The sequence below is a fragment of the Rhamphochromis longiceps genome, linkage group LG8, assembly GCF_057381845.1.
Source record: "Rhamphochromis longiceps isolate RC_006_pf linkage group LG8, R_longiceps_female_GT1.1, whole genome shotgun sequence".
Classification (NCBI taxonomy): domain Eukaryota; kingdom Metazoa; phylum Chordata; class Actinopteri; order Cichliformes; family Cichlidae; genus Rhamphochromis; species Rhamphochromis longiceps.
In genome coordinates, this window is record NC_140564.1 from 29,322,123 (window position 1) to 29,338,398 (window position 16,276).

General features: G+C 37.8%; 1 protein-coding gene across 1 annotated transcript in view; it reads left to right on the forward strand.

Moving 5' to 3' along the window:
• Window positions 1–14,232, forward strand: part of scn4aa (sodium channel, voltage-gated, type IV, alpha, a) — a 32,195-nt gene extending 17,963 nt beyond the window's left edge. The window contains exons 12-27 of the mRNA XM_085416940.1: window positions 60–189; window positions 672–910; window positions 996–1,169; window positions 1,277–1,633; window positions 3,835–4,317; window positions 4,882–4,923; window positions 5,000–5,123; window positions 5,240–5,394; window positions 5,509–5,682; window positions 5,781–5,903; window positions 6,983–7,264; window positions 7,349–7,402; window positions 7,634–7,771; window positions 7,932–8,036; window positions 8,277–8,547; window positions 8,645–14,232. Of these exons, the coding sequence (XP_085273066.1) occupies window positions 60–189; window positions 672–910; window positions 996–1,169; window positions 1,277–1,633; window positions 3,835–4,317; window positions 4,882–4,923; window positions 5,000–5,123; window positions 5,240–5,394; window positions 5,509–5,682; window positions 5,781–5,903; window positions 6,983–7,264; window positions 7,349–7,402; window positions 7,634–7,771; window positions 7,932–8,036; window positions 8,277–8,547; window positions 8,645–9,936 (4,143 nt within the window). The 3' untranslated portion in view covers window positions 9,937–14,232. The remainder of the gene's footprint in view (window positions 1–59; window positions 190–671; window positions 911–995; window positions 1,170–1,276; window positions 1,634–3,834; window positions 4,318–4,881; window positions 4,924–4,999; window positions 5,124–5,239; window positions 5,395–5,508; window positions 5,683–5,780; window positions 5,904–6,982; window positions 7,265–7,348; window positions 7,403–7,633; window positions 7,772–7,931; window positions 8,037–8,276; window positions 8,548–8,644) is intronic.
• Window positions 14,233–16,276: the final 2,044 nt, after the last annotated feature.

Sequence of the window (16,276 nt, forward strand, 5' to 3'; positions counted from 1 at the left end):
TTGTTGGATATAAAGTGCGTTTAAATAAAGACTCTATGCTATGCTATGCTATTTTACAGTCTGCCATGGATTATGAATGCAGAGAGAAGTCACTGGGCTCCGTTCACAGCATGCTTCAACTGGATGAACCATGCATGGCAGAGAGAACTGCTAGTGCTCTGACTGTGCTCACTGCAGCTGCCATGGAAGGTACAGCACCAAACACACACAATATTGATATCACACTAACAAAATTAGGATATGTTGTTTAGCTTTGATTAATGTAAGCTGAGGGCACAACAACATAACCTCTATTTTGGGGTAATGTTTTTTTTTTATACTGCGTGGAGAAATCTGGCATCTGGAAGTGTCGGGTGCCACTGGGGGTGAAGAAGAAATACACAAGGCTTAGCATTAGGTGCTCTGGTGTGAGCAATAATTCCTAAGATTATCAAGCAGTTGTTAACATTGTTCATTAATTTATCCAAGGCCGATACAGTGGAGTTGTCTTGAGCTTATCATAACGAGGCTAAATATATTGTGTGTAGCAGAGATTCCTGTCAAACATGGTGTTAAGCTAGATCTATTTCAGCACAGCTATAACCTGAAGCAACAAGACTTGGACTTTAGGTTGAAAGTTTAGGTTTAAGTGAGGTTTAATATTACCTTTTGTTTTCTGCCTCTTTCTCTAGAGTTGGAGGAGGCTCAGAGGCCATGCCCACCTGGCTGGTACAAATTTGCTGACCTTTTCCTGAAGTGGGACTGCTGTACCCCCTGGGTGGTCTTTAAAAAGCGAGTATACTTTGTTGTGATGGACCCTTTTGTTGACCTGGCTATCACTATCTGCATTGTGCTCAACACCCTCTTCATGGCCATGGAGCACTACCCCATGACCCCGGAGTTTGACTATATGCTGTCAGTGGGGAATCTGGTATGTGCTGCCTAACATTTTAAAATACTTTAAAGACATTGCTCAGATTTAAGGGGTGAAAAAAACATTTATCTTTTTTTAAAAGGTTTTTACAGGTATTTTCACAGCAGAAATGGTCTTCAAGCTTATTGCTATGGATCCCTACTACTACTTTCAAGTTGGCTGGAACATATTCGACAGCATCATTGTTACACTCAGTCTGGTGGAGTTGGGGCTGGCAAATGTTCAGGGTCTGTCAGTCCTCAGATCATTCCGTCTGGTGAGACACACTGATTAAATTTCTTTGCATCAGTTTAACACAGTGGAATTACCTGCTCTGCTATTACTAAATGTTTTTATTTATTTTTGTCCCATGTTTGGTGACAGCTTCGAGTTTTCAAACTGGCAAAGTCCTGGCCCACTCTCAACATGCTCATCAAGATCATCGGTAACTCAGTAGGGGCTTTAGGAAACCTGACTTTGGTGCTGGCCATCATCGTCTTCATTTTTGCCGTCGTGGGCATGCAGCTCTTTGGCAAGAACTACAACGACTGCGTGTGCAAGATCTCCTTGGACTGTGAATTGCCGCGCTGGCACATGAACGACTTCTTCCACTCATTTCTTATCGTGTTTCGCATCCTGTGTGGGGAGTGGATCGAGACTATGTGGGACTGCATGGAGGTTGCCGGAACTGGGATGTGTTTAGTTGTCTTCATGTTGGTCATGGTCATTGGAAACCTAGTGGTGAGTCCAACAACTGCATGCTATCTTCAGACTGAAGATTGAAGAAAGAAAGTCTTAGTTATTTCAGTGATCCATCTAGGAGATTGTGAAGTAAATATTTGAGTATGTTAAGGAAAAACTTGTGAAACTTTTTTTTGTTGGAGCTGGAGGAAAGAACTGTTTATGCGGATCAGCCAAAAGATTAAAACAACCTCTCTTATACCGTGCATGCCCCAGTCGTGCAGCCAAGAAAATTTTGACCCATCAGTGCAGGATCACCTGACCTCCTCACCCCTGTGGTTCGAGACTTCAGATCCTCTGTGTTCTGTGGGTTGTTGCATAGTATCCATGGATCAGGCTTGTTATGGCACCTCTCACGGGTGTTTTGAGATTTTTCATGTTCCTCAAGCTGCTCCTGAGCAGTTTTTGTTGTTTGATTGGACTCATTGCCCAACTGGGGATCTAGATGAATGACATGTGTCAGAGTGACATTTATTTCCCAGGAGATTGTTTCAGTCCAACATATACAATTTAACAGAACAGCCTTTGAACTGATTGAGAGTGATGAGGCTTCAGGGTTTGTAATGCTTTCTGAAGAATTCTGAGTGTCTGTAGCATGAAAACGCTGCCCCCTGACCTTTTTATCTTGGCCTCACGAAACAAGGCCATACAGACCATCACTGTCAGACATCATTTCAGCATCATATTTAATGACTAGAGCCAAATCCATTTCCTATCAGGTTATTCATAGAAATGAAAAGGAAATGGCTCATCATCAAGGTTTGAAGTATTGTGTTAGGCATGCTGTGCCAAAATTGTTGAGGCTTCTTGGATCTTAAAGTTACTTACCCACTGTTAAACCTGAGCATGCTTACTTAACACATGAATGTACACTTTTTTCTCTAATAATGAGGCAAATAATATACTTACAAGGTTCATGGGAGGGGGTTTCTATTTAAATCTAATGACTTAAGCTACCAAACAGTGGTTTTGACCTTGAGTATGCGCTAAGATCCGGCTCAAGTAAGCATGCTGCCACTGATGGAACAAACGCGGACAGCTGAGCGAGCACAGCTCAGGTGGCAGTGCGTCTGGGTGTAAAAGAGAAGTCATTTGATAGCAGATTGAACTCTAATCGATGTAGAGGTAATCATATTGAGCCATCAACACCACAGCATATGGAGCAGAGAAGATTTAAAGGGGACTTATTATGTTTTTATTTATTTTATGTCATACATTACTGTTAGAATGGTGGATGATCATTCTGTGTGAGATGGGCAGCCAATTAGAATAAACTTGGCTCAGAGGGAGGGGCTTATTTTGAACTGAGAATCACGCAGAGTATTTTCTTTAGTTGAATGAGCATGAAATCACCACTAGCTTTTATGCATAGTTTTTATTAAACAAATGATAATATAACATCAGCTCAAGCTGCTGGCTGTGCCTTCAGATAAAACCAAAAGTAATGAGTTTTAAATGTTTAGATTTTTTTTTTAAATTTTAATCTATTTTGCAGCAAGAAATTGACTGGGTACATTTCCTATAGGCCACACTGTTCCTCTAAGACAAGGAAGAAATGTCTCACTTCATCAGGTTACCGGAACTGTACAAAGCTAATGGAATTAGCTGACAAATCACCTGAATTATATTCCAGGAGACTAGGAACATGACCCTGAAAAACACTATAACCTCTACCACAGTTATTTTTTCCACTCATCAAAGATCATCAAATCCATTTCCGATCTTTCATTGTCGCGTTTGGTTTTTGTGCAGCTCATATTGTCCATCAGCTTTATTTTCTTATTGACATCTCTGACACTGGAATAAACGAGATGAGCATTCCCACTAGTCCATGTAACCATGATCTCCTGCTAAACCTGGGAAATAGAAGCCGCGAAATCAAATAACATGTTTGAGTAACTAAAGATAGCTGCATCTGAGACAGGAGGCAGAACACATAATATTTACTGATGTGACGTCACAGGAACAATATGGTATATGATGTCTGCTTGAGCTATTCCAAACTTGTGTTTGGTTCAGCAAAGTTAGTACAGTTTTACTCACTAATCACTGGATATAAACTTGATCACTGTTTTGCAGTCGAGTAATGATTCCTAATTCTCACTTCTTTAGGCATCACTTTGACTGTCAAATATTTATTTTCACTAAACAAAATGAACAATAAGAAGCTGTTAATTACCTTCATTACTCTTTGAACTCAGGTGCTGAACCTCTTTTTGGCCTTACTGCTCAGCTCGTTCAGTGGAGACAACCTTTCTGCAGGAGAAGATGACGGAGAGATGAACAATCTCCAGATTGCCATCGGCAGGATCACACGGTTCATCGACTGGTTTAAAGCGTTCATCATTCAAACTATCTTGCGGACTCTTGGCAGAAAGCCCAAGGAGCCTGACGAGGGCCCTGCTGATGACGTCGACCCTAAAACGGAAGGAATTGAAATGAACCATTTGGACACCAGTCAGACTTTCAAACTGGCAGATGGGATATCAGATTGCCTAGTTGAAGGCCGGCCTTCTGGATTTATTGTGGATGGAGAGTTTAGTCTTAGTGTGCCAATTGCCCAGGGAGAGTCAGACTTTGAAAATCTGGGAGAGGACGATGAGGATGATGAAGATGAAACCAGTGATTCCAATGATGATAATCACTCTGAGAGTTTAGATGAGGGACATAGCCAGCAGAATACCGTAAGAAAACTTCTTATCCAAAGTCTTATACAGTTTATTTCAAATAATTGCCATCTTGTGATCTATTATTCATCTCAAAATAAGATTTTAACAGCTCTTGACCACCAACGATAAATTGTATTGGTTAATTCATTCATTCATTCATTCATTCATTCACGAGTCCAACTTGACTTTTTTGTTTTCAAATTTGCAGCTAAAATTCAATTAATCAGGAAATATATATCCAGCATAAGTAAAATTCGACTTTGGTTAACAAACTGGCAACATAGCTTAAACATGTATTGGAACTTTGTATTAGGAAATTTACCAAACATTAAAATAAATCCTAACTATCATCAGAATATATATATTTTTGTAACTGTTGGAAATAAGGCAGCAAAGAAAATAATTATTCTCAAAATAAATAATACCGGATGTTGTTCCTGACGTAACCTCAAAGGGATTTGTCTGTGCTCCCAGGATCCCCATAATGTATTTTTGGGACAATAAACTTGTGTGCTGGATGTTTCTCAAACTCCTATGAACGCTTAATAAAGTTTGTTTTCTGTTCGTCTGCTGTTTCAGGAAAATGTGAAAGATCAAATTAGTATCCCAGGAAATATCAAAGTGAGTTAACAGTATTTTCATCTGTGTGATTGCATAAGGCATTTGCATCTGAACTTTAACTGTGATTCTTGTCTAGCTGATGGGTGCTCGGAATAGTGAAGATTCTTCAGTATGCAGCACAGCAGACTATCGACCACCTGAGCCTGAACCGGAAATAGAAGAGCCAGAGCCACTGGAGCCAGAGGCGTGCTTCACTGACAGTATGAACAACAATTTTATTAAATAAGCAAAACTAAAAAGTCACAGAAGTCTTTTTCAGTAGCCATTCTGTAATCTGACATTATGAGGTAATCGCAAACCTTTCCACTTTTCTCAGACTGTGTGAGGCGCTGGCCATGTCTGATGGTGGACATCACCCAAGACAAAGGCAAAAAATGGTGGAACCTCCGCAAGACCTGCTTTACTATTGTGGAGCATGATTGGTTTGAAACCTTCATAATCTTTATGATCCTCCTCAGCAGTGGAGCTCTTGTGAGTGTTGTCATAACAGCAACAAATTTAGAAACGATGACCTTTTTATGATAGCGTTAAGACACTGATCCTGTCATGACACATATCTAGGTAGATAATGTTTTCTTTTGGCAGGCTTTTGAAGATATATACATAGAAAAGCGCCGAACGATCAAGATAATTCTGGAGTATGCTGACAAGATTTTCACCTACATATTTGTCATCGAGATGCTCCTTAAATGGGTTGCATATGGCTTCAAGACCTATTTCACCAATGCCTGGTGTTGGCTAGACTTTTTCATTGTAGATGTAAGTTTCACTGCTTGCCTGTATGTGATAATACATCTCCTATGCCAGAAAGGTTTTGTGATAGCACTTGAATGGGAAATGTTTTGATTCTGCTACAGATTTCCCTGATTAGTTTAGTTGCCAACTGGATGGGCTTCTCTGACCTTGGGCCAATCAAATCCCTCAGAACCCTCAGAGCACTAAGGCCTCTTCGCGCACTATCAAGATTTGAAGGGATGAGGGTAAGTTATTGGCTGCTAATGCTTGTTTCATATGGAATTTGTAATACTTAATGTTAACATTATAATATTTTGAATGGTTAACACTGATTTAGAAGATGCAAACCTGTCATGTTTGATGCACTCTTGTACTAATTTGCCTGGCTTTGTCCAACTGTGTTTGTTGAATGCATGCTTAAACCACAGCTGCTGTAACAGAGGTGACTGAGGTGAGTTTCCCGGAGTCAGTTGACTAACTAATCAATGCATTCACTTAAGTAAGATTATTGTTGTAGCCCTGTGCAAAAGTCTTGAACCACCACTCATTTCTTTCTTTTCTTTTTTCCTTTCCAAGGAGTCAGACATTCTTGTTATTTTAAAGTGTTTTTGAGCAAGTTTTCCTTTGTTTCTGAAGATCTTTCAAAGCTTTTCTTTGGACATTAGCTGCTTTTTCACTCATTTTCAGTCAGGTTCTTGTACCCGACCTTATCTTTCCTTTTATTTTTGTTTATTTGTTTGTTAAGTCACCTAAGATTGACCTATAAATCATTCAAGTATAAAATATGTATCCAACTCAAAGGATCAGTATTGTGTGTCAGCAAATAACAGTTTAGCCAAGAACCAATTTGAATTGTATCTTTAAGCACTTTGTTTCTAGCAGCCTGTTGCAAAAGCACATAATGTTCTCTTTTCTTTAGCTGAGTCTATAAAACATGACATGCAGTCTGGGATCATTTTGGTAGAGAACGAAACAAAAGTCAAGAAGCCTGGAGAACTAGACCAGAGGACTCCTTTTAGGAAACAGAATAAAACTTGCCTAAGAAAGCTCAGACTACAATATAGAAAATAGGTGGCAATGCCAAATATTGACTTGAAATCTTGTTAGGGTTCTAAAAACTCTGTTTGTGACTTACATACTGTGCTCTCATGAATATTTGCACCTTTCAATAAATTGCTCCACCTATTTCCCATCTTGCTAACAAATTATAGAGAAATGTGGGGTGCTTTTGCACAGTACTTCAGGTCTTACAGCTGAATAAATTATTGAATAAATCTGAATATCTATTGCAAAGTTCTAAACAGAGTCTTGTCTTGTGGGGCAGGTGGTGGTAAACGCTCTCGTTGGAGCAATTCCCTCCATCTTCAACGTGCTACTGGTGTGTCTGATTTTTTGGCTCATCTTCAGCATCATGGGAGTTAATTTGTTTGCTGGGAAGTTCTACCGCTGCATCAACACCACATCGGAGGAGCTTTTCCCCATCACTGAAGTCAATAACCGGAGCGACTGCATGGCCATCAAAGAAGCGACACAGGAGGCCCGCTGGGTCAACATGAAAGTCAACTATGACAATGTTGGACAAGGCTACCTGTCCCTACTTCAAGTGGTGAGGTGTTTTGTTTGAGTTAAAGAAAATTAGTAGTCATATTTACTGATACATATTTTAAATAAATGTTTTCACTGACTGCAGGCAACTTTTAAAGGTTGGATGGACATCATGTATGCTGCTGTCGACTCAAGAGAGGTAATGATTTTGTGTCTTTGAAGTTCTGGTGAGCTGCATAAAGGAATCCTCATCTGGGGCAATAAATTGCGACTATGAGTCCAATTACAATTATTTCCTTAGAAGAGCATGTATGCATTGCAATCCGACATTATAAAATATCCGATGAATCAAATGAAGAAAATCTTCCAACCTGTAACTGAGCAAATGATGATGATTAGGCATTTATTCACCTGTATTTTTTCTACTTAGGTGGAAGAGCAACCATCCTACGAAATCAACCTCTACATGTACATGTACTTTGTCATATTCATTATCTTTGGCTCTTTCTTCACACTTAACCTCTTCATTGGGGTCATTATTGATAACTTTAGTCAGCAAAAGAAAAAGATAAGTATAAGACTTTGTTCATCTGAAATAGTGCCTGTGCAAAAGCATTGAGTGTTTTCTTTCCTATTTTCAAGTGTACAATTTTATAACTTTAAACCACATAGACTTGTGACATTATTTAAATTCCTATAATTACGTTTGAATTCTGCTTTTTCCGCACTTTGGAGATGAAGACATCTTTATGACTGATGAACAGAAAAAGTACTATGAAGCCATGAAGAAACTTGGTTCCAAGAAGCCACAGAAGCCAATTCCTCGTCCAACGGTAAGACATTATGATTATTTTAGTTTTCTGTATTAGCAATGCTTTATGTTGATCAGTCCAAGACTGGAAAACTTGCATGTATGAATGACATCATCAGAAGTAATGATGCTTCACGTTGGCATGCATAACGTGGCTATGTTCACCTTTTCTGCACACTACTTGTGTTAACAGGCCAAATGACTTTCCTGGATTTGTATTTCTGTTCCTCACTGCTCTCGATTTGCTTCCTCTCCTTTACAGAACCTAATCCAGGGCATAGTGTTTGACTTCATCAGTCAGCAATTCTTTGACATCTTCATTATGGTCCTCATTTGCCTCAATATGGTGTCCATGATGGTGGAAACAGATGACCAAAGTGCAGAGAAAGAGGATTTCCTCTTTAAGTTAAACGTGGCTTTCATTGTGGTCTTCACTGGAGAGTGTGTGTTGAAGGTCTTTGCCCTGCGGCAGTACTACTTCACCAATGGATGGAACATTTTTGATTTTGTCGTGGTCATCTTGTCAATAGCTGGTGGGTAATTAATGAATTAAAAGTACAGCTGTGAATTGCTAATTTGGTCCAGCAGATATATTGATACATTGTTGCTTTTCTGTGTGTTTTCTTTCAGGTACAATGCTCTCAGACCTAATTGAGAAGTACTTTGTGTCACCAACTCTTTTCAGGGTGATCAGACTGGCCAGGATAGGCAGGATTCTACGTCTTATTAAAGGAGCTAAGGGCATTCGGACGCTTCTATTTGCCCTGATGATGTCCCTACCTGCTCTATTCAATATTGGTCTCCTGCTCTTCCTCAATATGTTCATCTTCTCTATATTTGGGATGTCAAATTTTGCCTATGTCAAAAAGGAGGCTGGGATTGATGATATATTTAATTTTGAAACATTTGGAGGAAGCATTATCTGCTTGTTCCAGATTACAACATCTGCAGGCTGGGATGGACTTCTACTTCCAATGCTGAACCGGGAGCCTCCAGACTGTGATCCAGACTTTGAGCATCCTGGCACGAATGTAAAGGGCAACTGTGGAAGCCCTGGCATGGGCATGGTGTTCTTCTGCAGTTACATCATCATCTCATTCTTGGTGGTGGTCAACATGTATATTGCGATCATCTTAGAGAACTTCAATGTGGCTCAGGAGGAAAGCAGCGATCCACTCAGTGAGGACGACTTTGAGATGTTCAATGAGACATGGGAGAAATTTGACGTTGATGGAACTCAGTTTATTGAGTATAGCCAGCTCTCAGATTTTTGTGATACCTTGCAGGAGCCACTGAAGGTTGCCAAACCCAACCTGTTCCAGCTGATCGAAATGGATCTCCCCTTGGTTGCTGGAGATAAGATCCACTACTTGGATGTGTTGATGGCTGTCACTCAGTTGATCTTGGGAAACACAGTGGAGATGGAAGCAATACGGAATAGCACTGAGGAAAAATTTAAGGATAGCAAAGACACCTTTGCACCAGTTATCACAACGGTGCGCCACAAAGAAGAGCAGAGGGCCGCTGTGGTTATTCAGAGGGCTTACCGCAGCCATCTTCTGAGGCGCTGCTTATGCCATGCAGCTTTTATGCATCGATCTAAGAAGATGGGGAGAAAGAAAGAAGGTGACGATCCACCAGAAAAAAAAGGGTTGATTGCACGAAGGTTAGGGGTTCTCTATGGGAGTAATGCAGAGCTTGCTGAGGAAATGGCGCAAGCAGCTTTAGAAACTTTGGCAAGACAACAGCCCTCTAATCCTGAGGCAATGTCACATTACAGAGAGGCACGGTGCTGTCCAGAAACCCCCGTGCAAAATATTGTCGTTGTTCCTGTAGAAGTCACTAATGAGGTTTTATTGCATTCTGCCCCCAACCAACACCTCTTGACTCTACAAGAAAACCTGACAGAGTCAGTTGTATAGTAAACTGCACAATATAATTATTTGTCTCTTCCCTCTATTCTTTTTTTTTTTTTTTTTAACAGTGATGGAAACTGTTCTTGTTAATGTATAAGTGTTGCTGATATGCTTTTTAACTCTAGATACAGAAGAGTCTAACTGATGTTTCGAATGCAGTTTTTATCCCTAAACTTAAGAATCTATTCCTCTTTTTTTTCATGCTACATTTAATTTTCTTGGGTATTGAAAGTGAAACTGAAGTGTGTACTGCCAAGCAGGTTCAAAATAACAGGGTTTTTGTGTGCAAAAGTGCGCGTTAACTGCCTTGACAAAACCGACAGGTTCAGTTTTAAGGTTCAGTTCAGTTTTAATGAGTTCAGTTGGTGGTGGTGGTTCACAAGTTAACAGAGAAAGTTGGTTACCAACTTTCTCTGTTAACCCCAGTTTTCTGTTTCAGGCTCAGGGAAATTTGATGCTTTCTTCTACACAAAATAAACAAATTGCCTTGCATCAGTAGGGAGGAAAAGGAGGCAAAATCAAACAAAAATAAAAAAAATATGATGAGAAGAACACACCAGAAAACTGCTAATGTTGTAAATCCACATGAATATATGTGTTTTACCATTCTCGTCAGTTACACATAGGAGGTCTGAAACTTCAAACTATATTTCATCATGATATTGATGAACGATAATGATGGAATAAACATGAAATCGTACATATACATTTCATGCATCATCAAATTAACGTGTGCTAATTCTCGTGGCAATGCGAAGCTTGGAGTTTGCGCTGTTGCAATTAGACTGGGGTATTACGCTAATAATAGTCTGTGGCTCAGCTGGTATTAAAATAATATTCTCTCAGCTCAGAATCATATTTCATTAAAAGAACTTTTGAAAACACAACACTTACAGCTAATTATACCTAACCTATCCGGGTTAAAAGAGGTTTTAGTGACACTAAAATCTCTGGTTTAAGTCTGAACATACCTTGTCGTACACCCCTCAATGTTTCCTTCATAGAAACATAAAACTTAACAAAATTGGTCAAGGAAAATTGTGATTTAATGCACAATTCAAAAATAATGAAACAGTAAGATATGATTTCTTTCAGTTTAACAGAAATACAAGATCTAATATTTATTTTAACCTTTTTTATCCAATAAAAATATGCTAGACTTTACTGTAGGCTGAAACATTATTGTGGACTAGAATCTGTTTTATGGTAAATTTCTAGTGGGAAGAAAACAAACAAACAAACAAAAAAAACAGAAAGAAAAACAAAGGCAAAACCTAAATTGAGATAAGCTAACAATAGCTGATTCACATGAACGTGAATCAGAACAGATGGATTGCAAAAACTATGATGAAAAACATGAACATAAACCAAAGCTTGAAAATAATCCTGTGACTTGGAGTCCATGATGCTAGACAAACAGATAACCCGACACTGAACAGAGAACGACAGAGGACCTAAATACACAGGATAATGATAATGAGGGAAGTGAAAACACCTGGGGATAATGAGCTGACACAATTGAATCTGAATGCAACAGGGGAAGTACAACTAAACACACTGAACAAGGAACACCAGACCCTTCAAAGTAAAACAGGAAACAACAGAACGTAGACAAGACAAGACAAGCTTGACAACGTGAACACAAAGACATTACAAATGACAGACTTCACAGGGGACAGGAAAAGACTCATATCAGGAGACATAGACGAAACATAAACTAAAACTCAACTAAGACAAATTAATAATACTGGAACAAGTATTATCTCAATATATAAGAAGCAAAGAAAATACAAAATAAAACAAAAAAATCATAATTCATGTTATCAAAAGGTAAAGAGTATAAAAGACTAATATTAGTGTTTTATTATTAATTAGGTACCAGATGACTTTCTATGGGGAATCTGTTTTGTACACAGGTAAATAAATTGCTATAAAATAGAGTCTCTGGATCTCATTGTCCCTCTCTTTCTGTGAAACTACTTATTAGTTAACAATGGGGTTAACTAAACCCACATGGTGTGGCTAATATAGTTAGCATCTGTTCCTAACAGGCTCATTCAGGCAGGCCCAGTTTATATTGCACTATTTATGTCCCTCCAAGTCAAATAAGAGCAGTTCACTGCACTCCACTGAATGATTTCAAAGGTTATTTCCCACTTACATACTGTATGCATGTTTATATTTATATTTTTTGGTCCCTTCAGATATCAGATGTTCTCAAAACCTAAATCAGCCATGTTTGGCCATTTCATAGCTGGATTTCCCTTTCAGCATTCAGGTTTGAACGCTGTCTGTAAACTTACAATGTGATGTTTTTATGTTAATGTGGCTGTATTAGAGAACTGCTAAGCACATACTTACTCGCTGTGCATTAAAAGGAAGTTTCGTCTCAGGTTAGATCACAAGATGCAAGGCACACACATTGAATGGTTGAATAAAAAAAAAACATGTGCCACTTTCCAAAATGTAGTTAATCAGATCTTTTTACAAATTTACAAGAAAACCTGCAGTGGATCTAGTCATATAAACATGTTAATTCTCTTGCTTTTGTCTAAGTCTTAATAGAAATTATGATGTCTTACTTTAAATATATGGTACTGTGTAAAACTTGCAGGCAGTTTTAAAAGTAATTTCATATAAACATATTTTTTTTAAATTTAGCAATAAACTTCATTTAAAGTGCAGTAAACACAGAAAGAAATCAAATAAAATCACTCTTTGTGAATATAATTTATTTCGAGAACGGTACCACTCCTCTTTGGTACTTCGTCATGCAGTATTATTATTATTATTATTATTATTTTATTTTTTCATTTTAATTTGCACAGGTAGGTTGTCCCAAGCATCCTAAAGACTTTCCTTGACTGTTTTGTGGATTTATTTTTTCTCTTCATGCAGTTCTCGACTCACAAAATGATGTTGATATCTGATCAGATGCCCCTTTACATTCTGCACAGTACTGTATATACATGAATAACATATGCACTTTTACAGTTTTCTAGCTTGTTTTTTTTAACAATAAGCAATAACATGTCTATTTTCATTGAGTTTGACACTGTTCCAATTTCATCTTTGGAGAAGGTACATAAATTATGAATGTTTCCTCCACAAGGGGTCTCTCTTGTCATATCCTGCTGCTACAGCATGGCAGTTTTTCCTGTCAGGAGACTGTAACGTGACCATCCGAACTCCTATGTGAGACTGAGACACCGCTGCACCACTCAGCTATAGTGTCCTCTCATGGGACAGTCATATTCACAAGACAGTGTCCTCTTTTTGTTTACATTTCTACTGGAGGAAAAGACACATGGGGAGCTTTGCTGGTACAACCTACAATCACCTACAATGTTGCTTGTACATACTTTTTTCTTTTTTTCTTCTGAAATGTACATTTATATCATTTTGTTATTTTAAAACTATGTTGTTAGAATAAAACAGTTATTGTAAAGAAAAGTAGGCTGTGCGATCACTTGTCAGTTACTACTTTGTCTTGTCTGTGAAATTGCATTGATGCACTGTAGCCCTCTGCTGGTGGAGAGGTTGACAGCAACACTAAAAACTGAAGATGGAAAACAACCAAGAGAACATAATGTAGTGACTTTTTACTCTTTAAAAAAGCCACTATAGTCAGACTTTTTAATGAACTATGCTTTACATTAATCTCTATGTCTATGAGTGTCCATCTTTTTGCATAATTATAAGAAATGTAGGTTAATGAGTAAGAAAAAGCACATTAAAAAAGCCTCATCACTAAGGAGCAACACTTCGAGAGCTCTACTTTAACCTCCTCAAAAACAACTTACAACTGTTAAACATGTGCAGTGTGTTTTTTTTGTTTTTTTTTTTACAGTCAAACCATTTTTATTAACAGGGGATTAATTGAGGCCTTAACTTAATAGCAGGTTCTATGTTGAAAAATATGCATTCACTGACTTTTTCAAGCATGAGTGTCAGTAGATTAAAAAGCACCCTGTTTCTGTCATGGAGTGGGACGATGGGATTTTTGATTTATTTGCATTTTATGTCATTTCATTCTGCATCACCCAGCTAGAGATCACCTCTGCAAATGCATGTTTCTAGTGACTGTTTTCTTGCCACCTGGTTTTCAATGCTACTCTTTTTTTGGTTGTTTTTTTCTTCAGGCCCTAATGTCTAGTAAACCAAATTGGTTGAGGTTGGCAACATTTTTTTAACAAGTAGGATTAATCCAGAATTTTTACGTCAAATAATTAGAAAACTGTAAATAGATCTGTCACAATTAAGAGCCAAACACCAAATGACATTTAATTTTGTAGATTTTGTGCTTGCATTTTACTTTTGATTGATTAAATAAATCAGCTTTGCAAACAGTTGCAGCCACCATTTCTTATAAAAATGTAAAGGTTCGACATCCTAAACATTGCAAATCTTTTTGGAAATATTTCTTTTCTTTTAGGAGAGGTACAGCATTTCTAGTTATTACATATTTCTTGAAAGAAGCTTTTTATCTCTTCCTTACAGACTGTGATAGGTGATAAAAATCCACACTGTACGCAAAAATCGAGGACTCTGCTGTGCGGAGTTTATCAGCTTTAAAAATTAGGGAAATGAGATCAGCTTGACTGACCTGAAAACTTCACTCTTGACTGCAGCTTTATGTTGCATAACAAGATTGAGAGTCCACAGCAAAGCTAAAAGCTCTTTGGGGGATGTACCGAGCCACATAATGGCATTGTATGTTGTGTTCGTACAATTCTCATTCTCAAATATATTTATTATTTATAGGTTTATATTTTTCTTAGTTTGTTTATTTATTTTACTGTATATTCCATTTTTTATTTTCAGTTCACTTTAGTTTCAGTTAGTTTCCAGAGCTGATTTGGTCGTTTCAGTTTAGTTTTTTATTAGTTTCAGTCTTAGTTTTAGTTTTATACCATTATAACATGGGTGGCATTCAGAAGTTTAGAACATTTATTGCTATGCACATCATTTTAATATCATTTAGCCAAGCACTCATTTAGCCAAGCACTCCCAAAACACGCCTGTGTTAAAGCTTCCTGATGCTTGTCGGGTTGACAAATTTGTGTGTAGTAAGAAGGACTAAAATGAACAAAGACTGAGATGATCAGGTGTTTTGAGCTGAGTTTAATTCAACAGTACCTTTATTTTTTTGTTCTTTTTCATAAGTTCATAACTTATAAAAGAGTAAACAATCCTCCAACTCTTACCCATTAGTTGAGCTTGTGTGACTCGAGGCACAGAGAGGGGACTGGCATGGCCTTTATTGGCAGAAGACTAAAGAAGTTTGTGTGTCTTTGCAATTCAATCCCCCCAAAACAACAACATTGTGTTTTTTAAAATCTCCATCTAGTTTTAAGAACCACCACTGCATGTATTAGTGCAACTAACCAAACCATCCTGTAACAAATGACAGTCACACAGACGGTTTTCTGTCTAACACCACTGGGTATTTATGCCCAAAAGGAGGCTTTGGTTTACAATTAGACTTTAGGCTAACTAAAGTCTAAAAAAGCCTGCTATTTTCACTTGAACTCACAAAATTTGGCAAGTTAGATGTGAGTCAACGTTCATTCATAATTAAAAATTCAGACATTAGACAAACTACTTATAAAATACCTGATTTTTGCAAGACAGACAGCAGAAACAGATTAAACATGAGGAGAATGCTATAATACTACAAGCCTGGTTAGAATGATGAGCATATAAAAGTTCCCTGTAATCGGTTAAATATAAATGATTACAGGTAGTTAGTTACTGATACCTGATAGTCATTTCTTCACACTTTTCTGCTATACAAAACTATGAACTACTATCTTATGGCAGCTATTTCAAATAAATGTAATGAAGGCTAAATGAGCATATCATAGCTACCATGCTTTTGTAATGTGTCACTAATTTCTCTGGTCATATATACTTTTATTTCTCTGGTGCTAATTTATTATACAAAATAACTACCAAAAGGCAATGATAGCTACTTTAATAGCCATTATTTCCCTTTCGGACAAATTTGGATTTGTCACTTGATTTGTCACCTCTTGCCACTGATTTTCAGAGCATTTCTGAGGAAGCTTTGGCAAATTGTGTATATATGGATCAACTTAAGGGCCAGGTTTATCTCTCAGGCCCTGTTTCAGGTAATTGGTAGGGTTTTTTTCTGTTATTTTTCATACATAACTTTCAGTTACTGCTAATTTACCACAGATATATATTGCTATATATCGCCACTTCTTCTTCTGTCCTTCACTTTTCCAGTTACCTCATTTCTTTAAGGATACACTGCACACCATGCCAAAATATGCTAGCTTTCTGGTAAAAGCTCTCTATAAATTGGGGTTTTCGTTCTGAA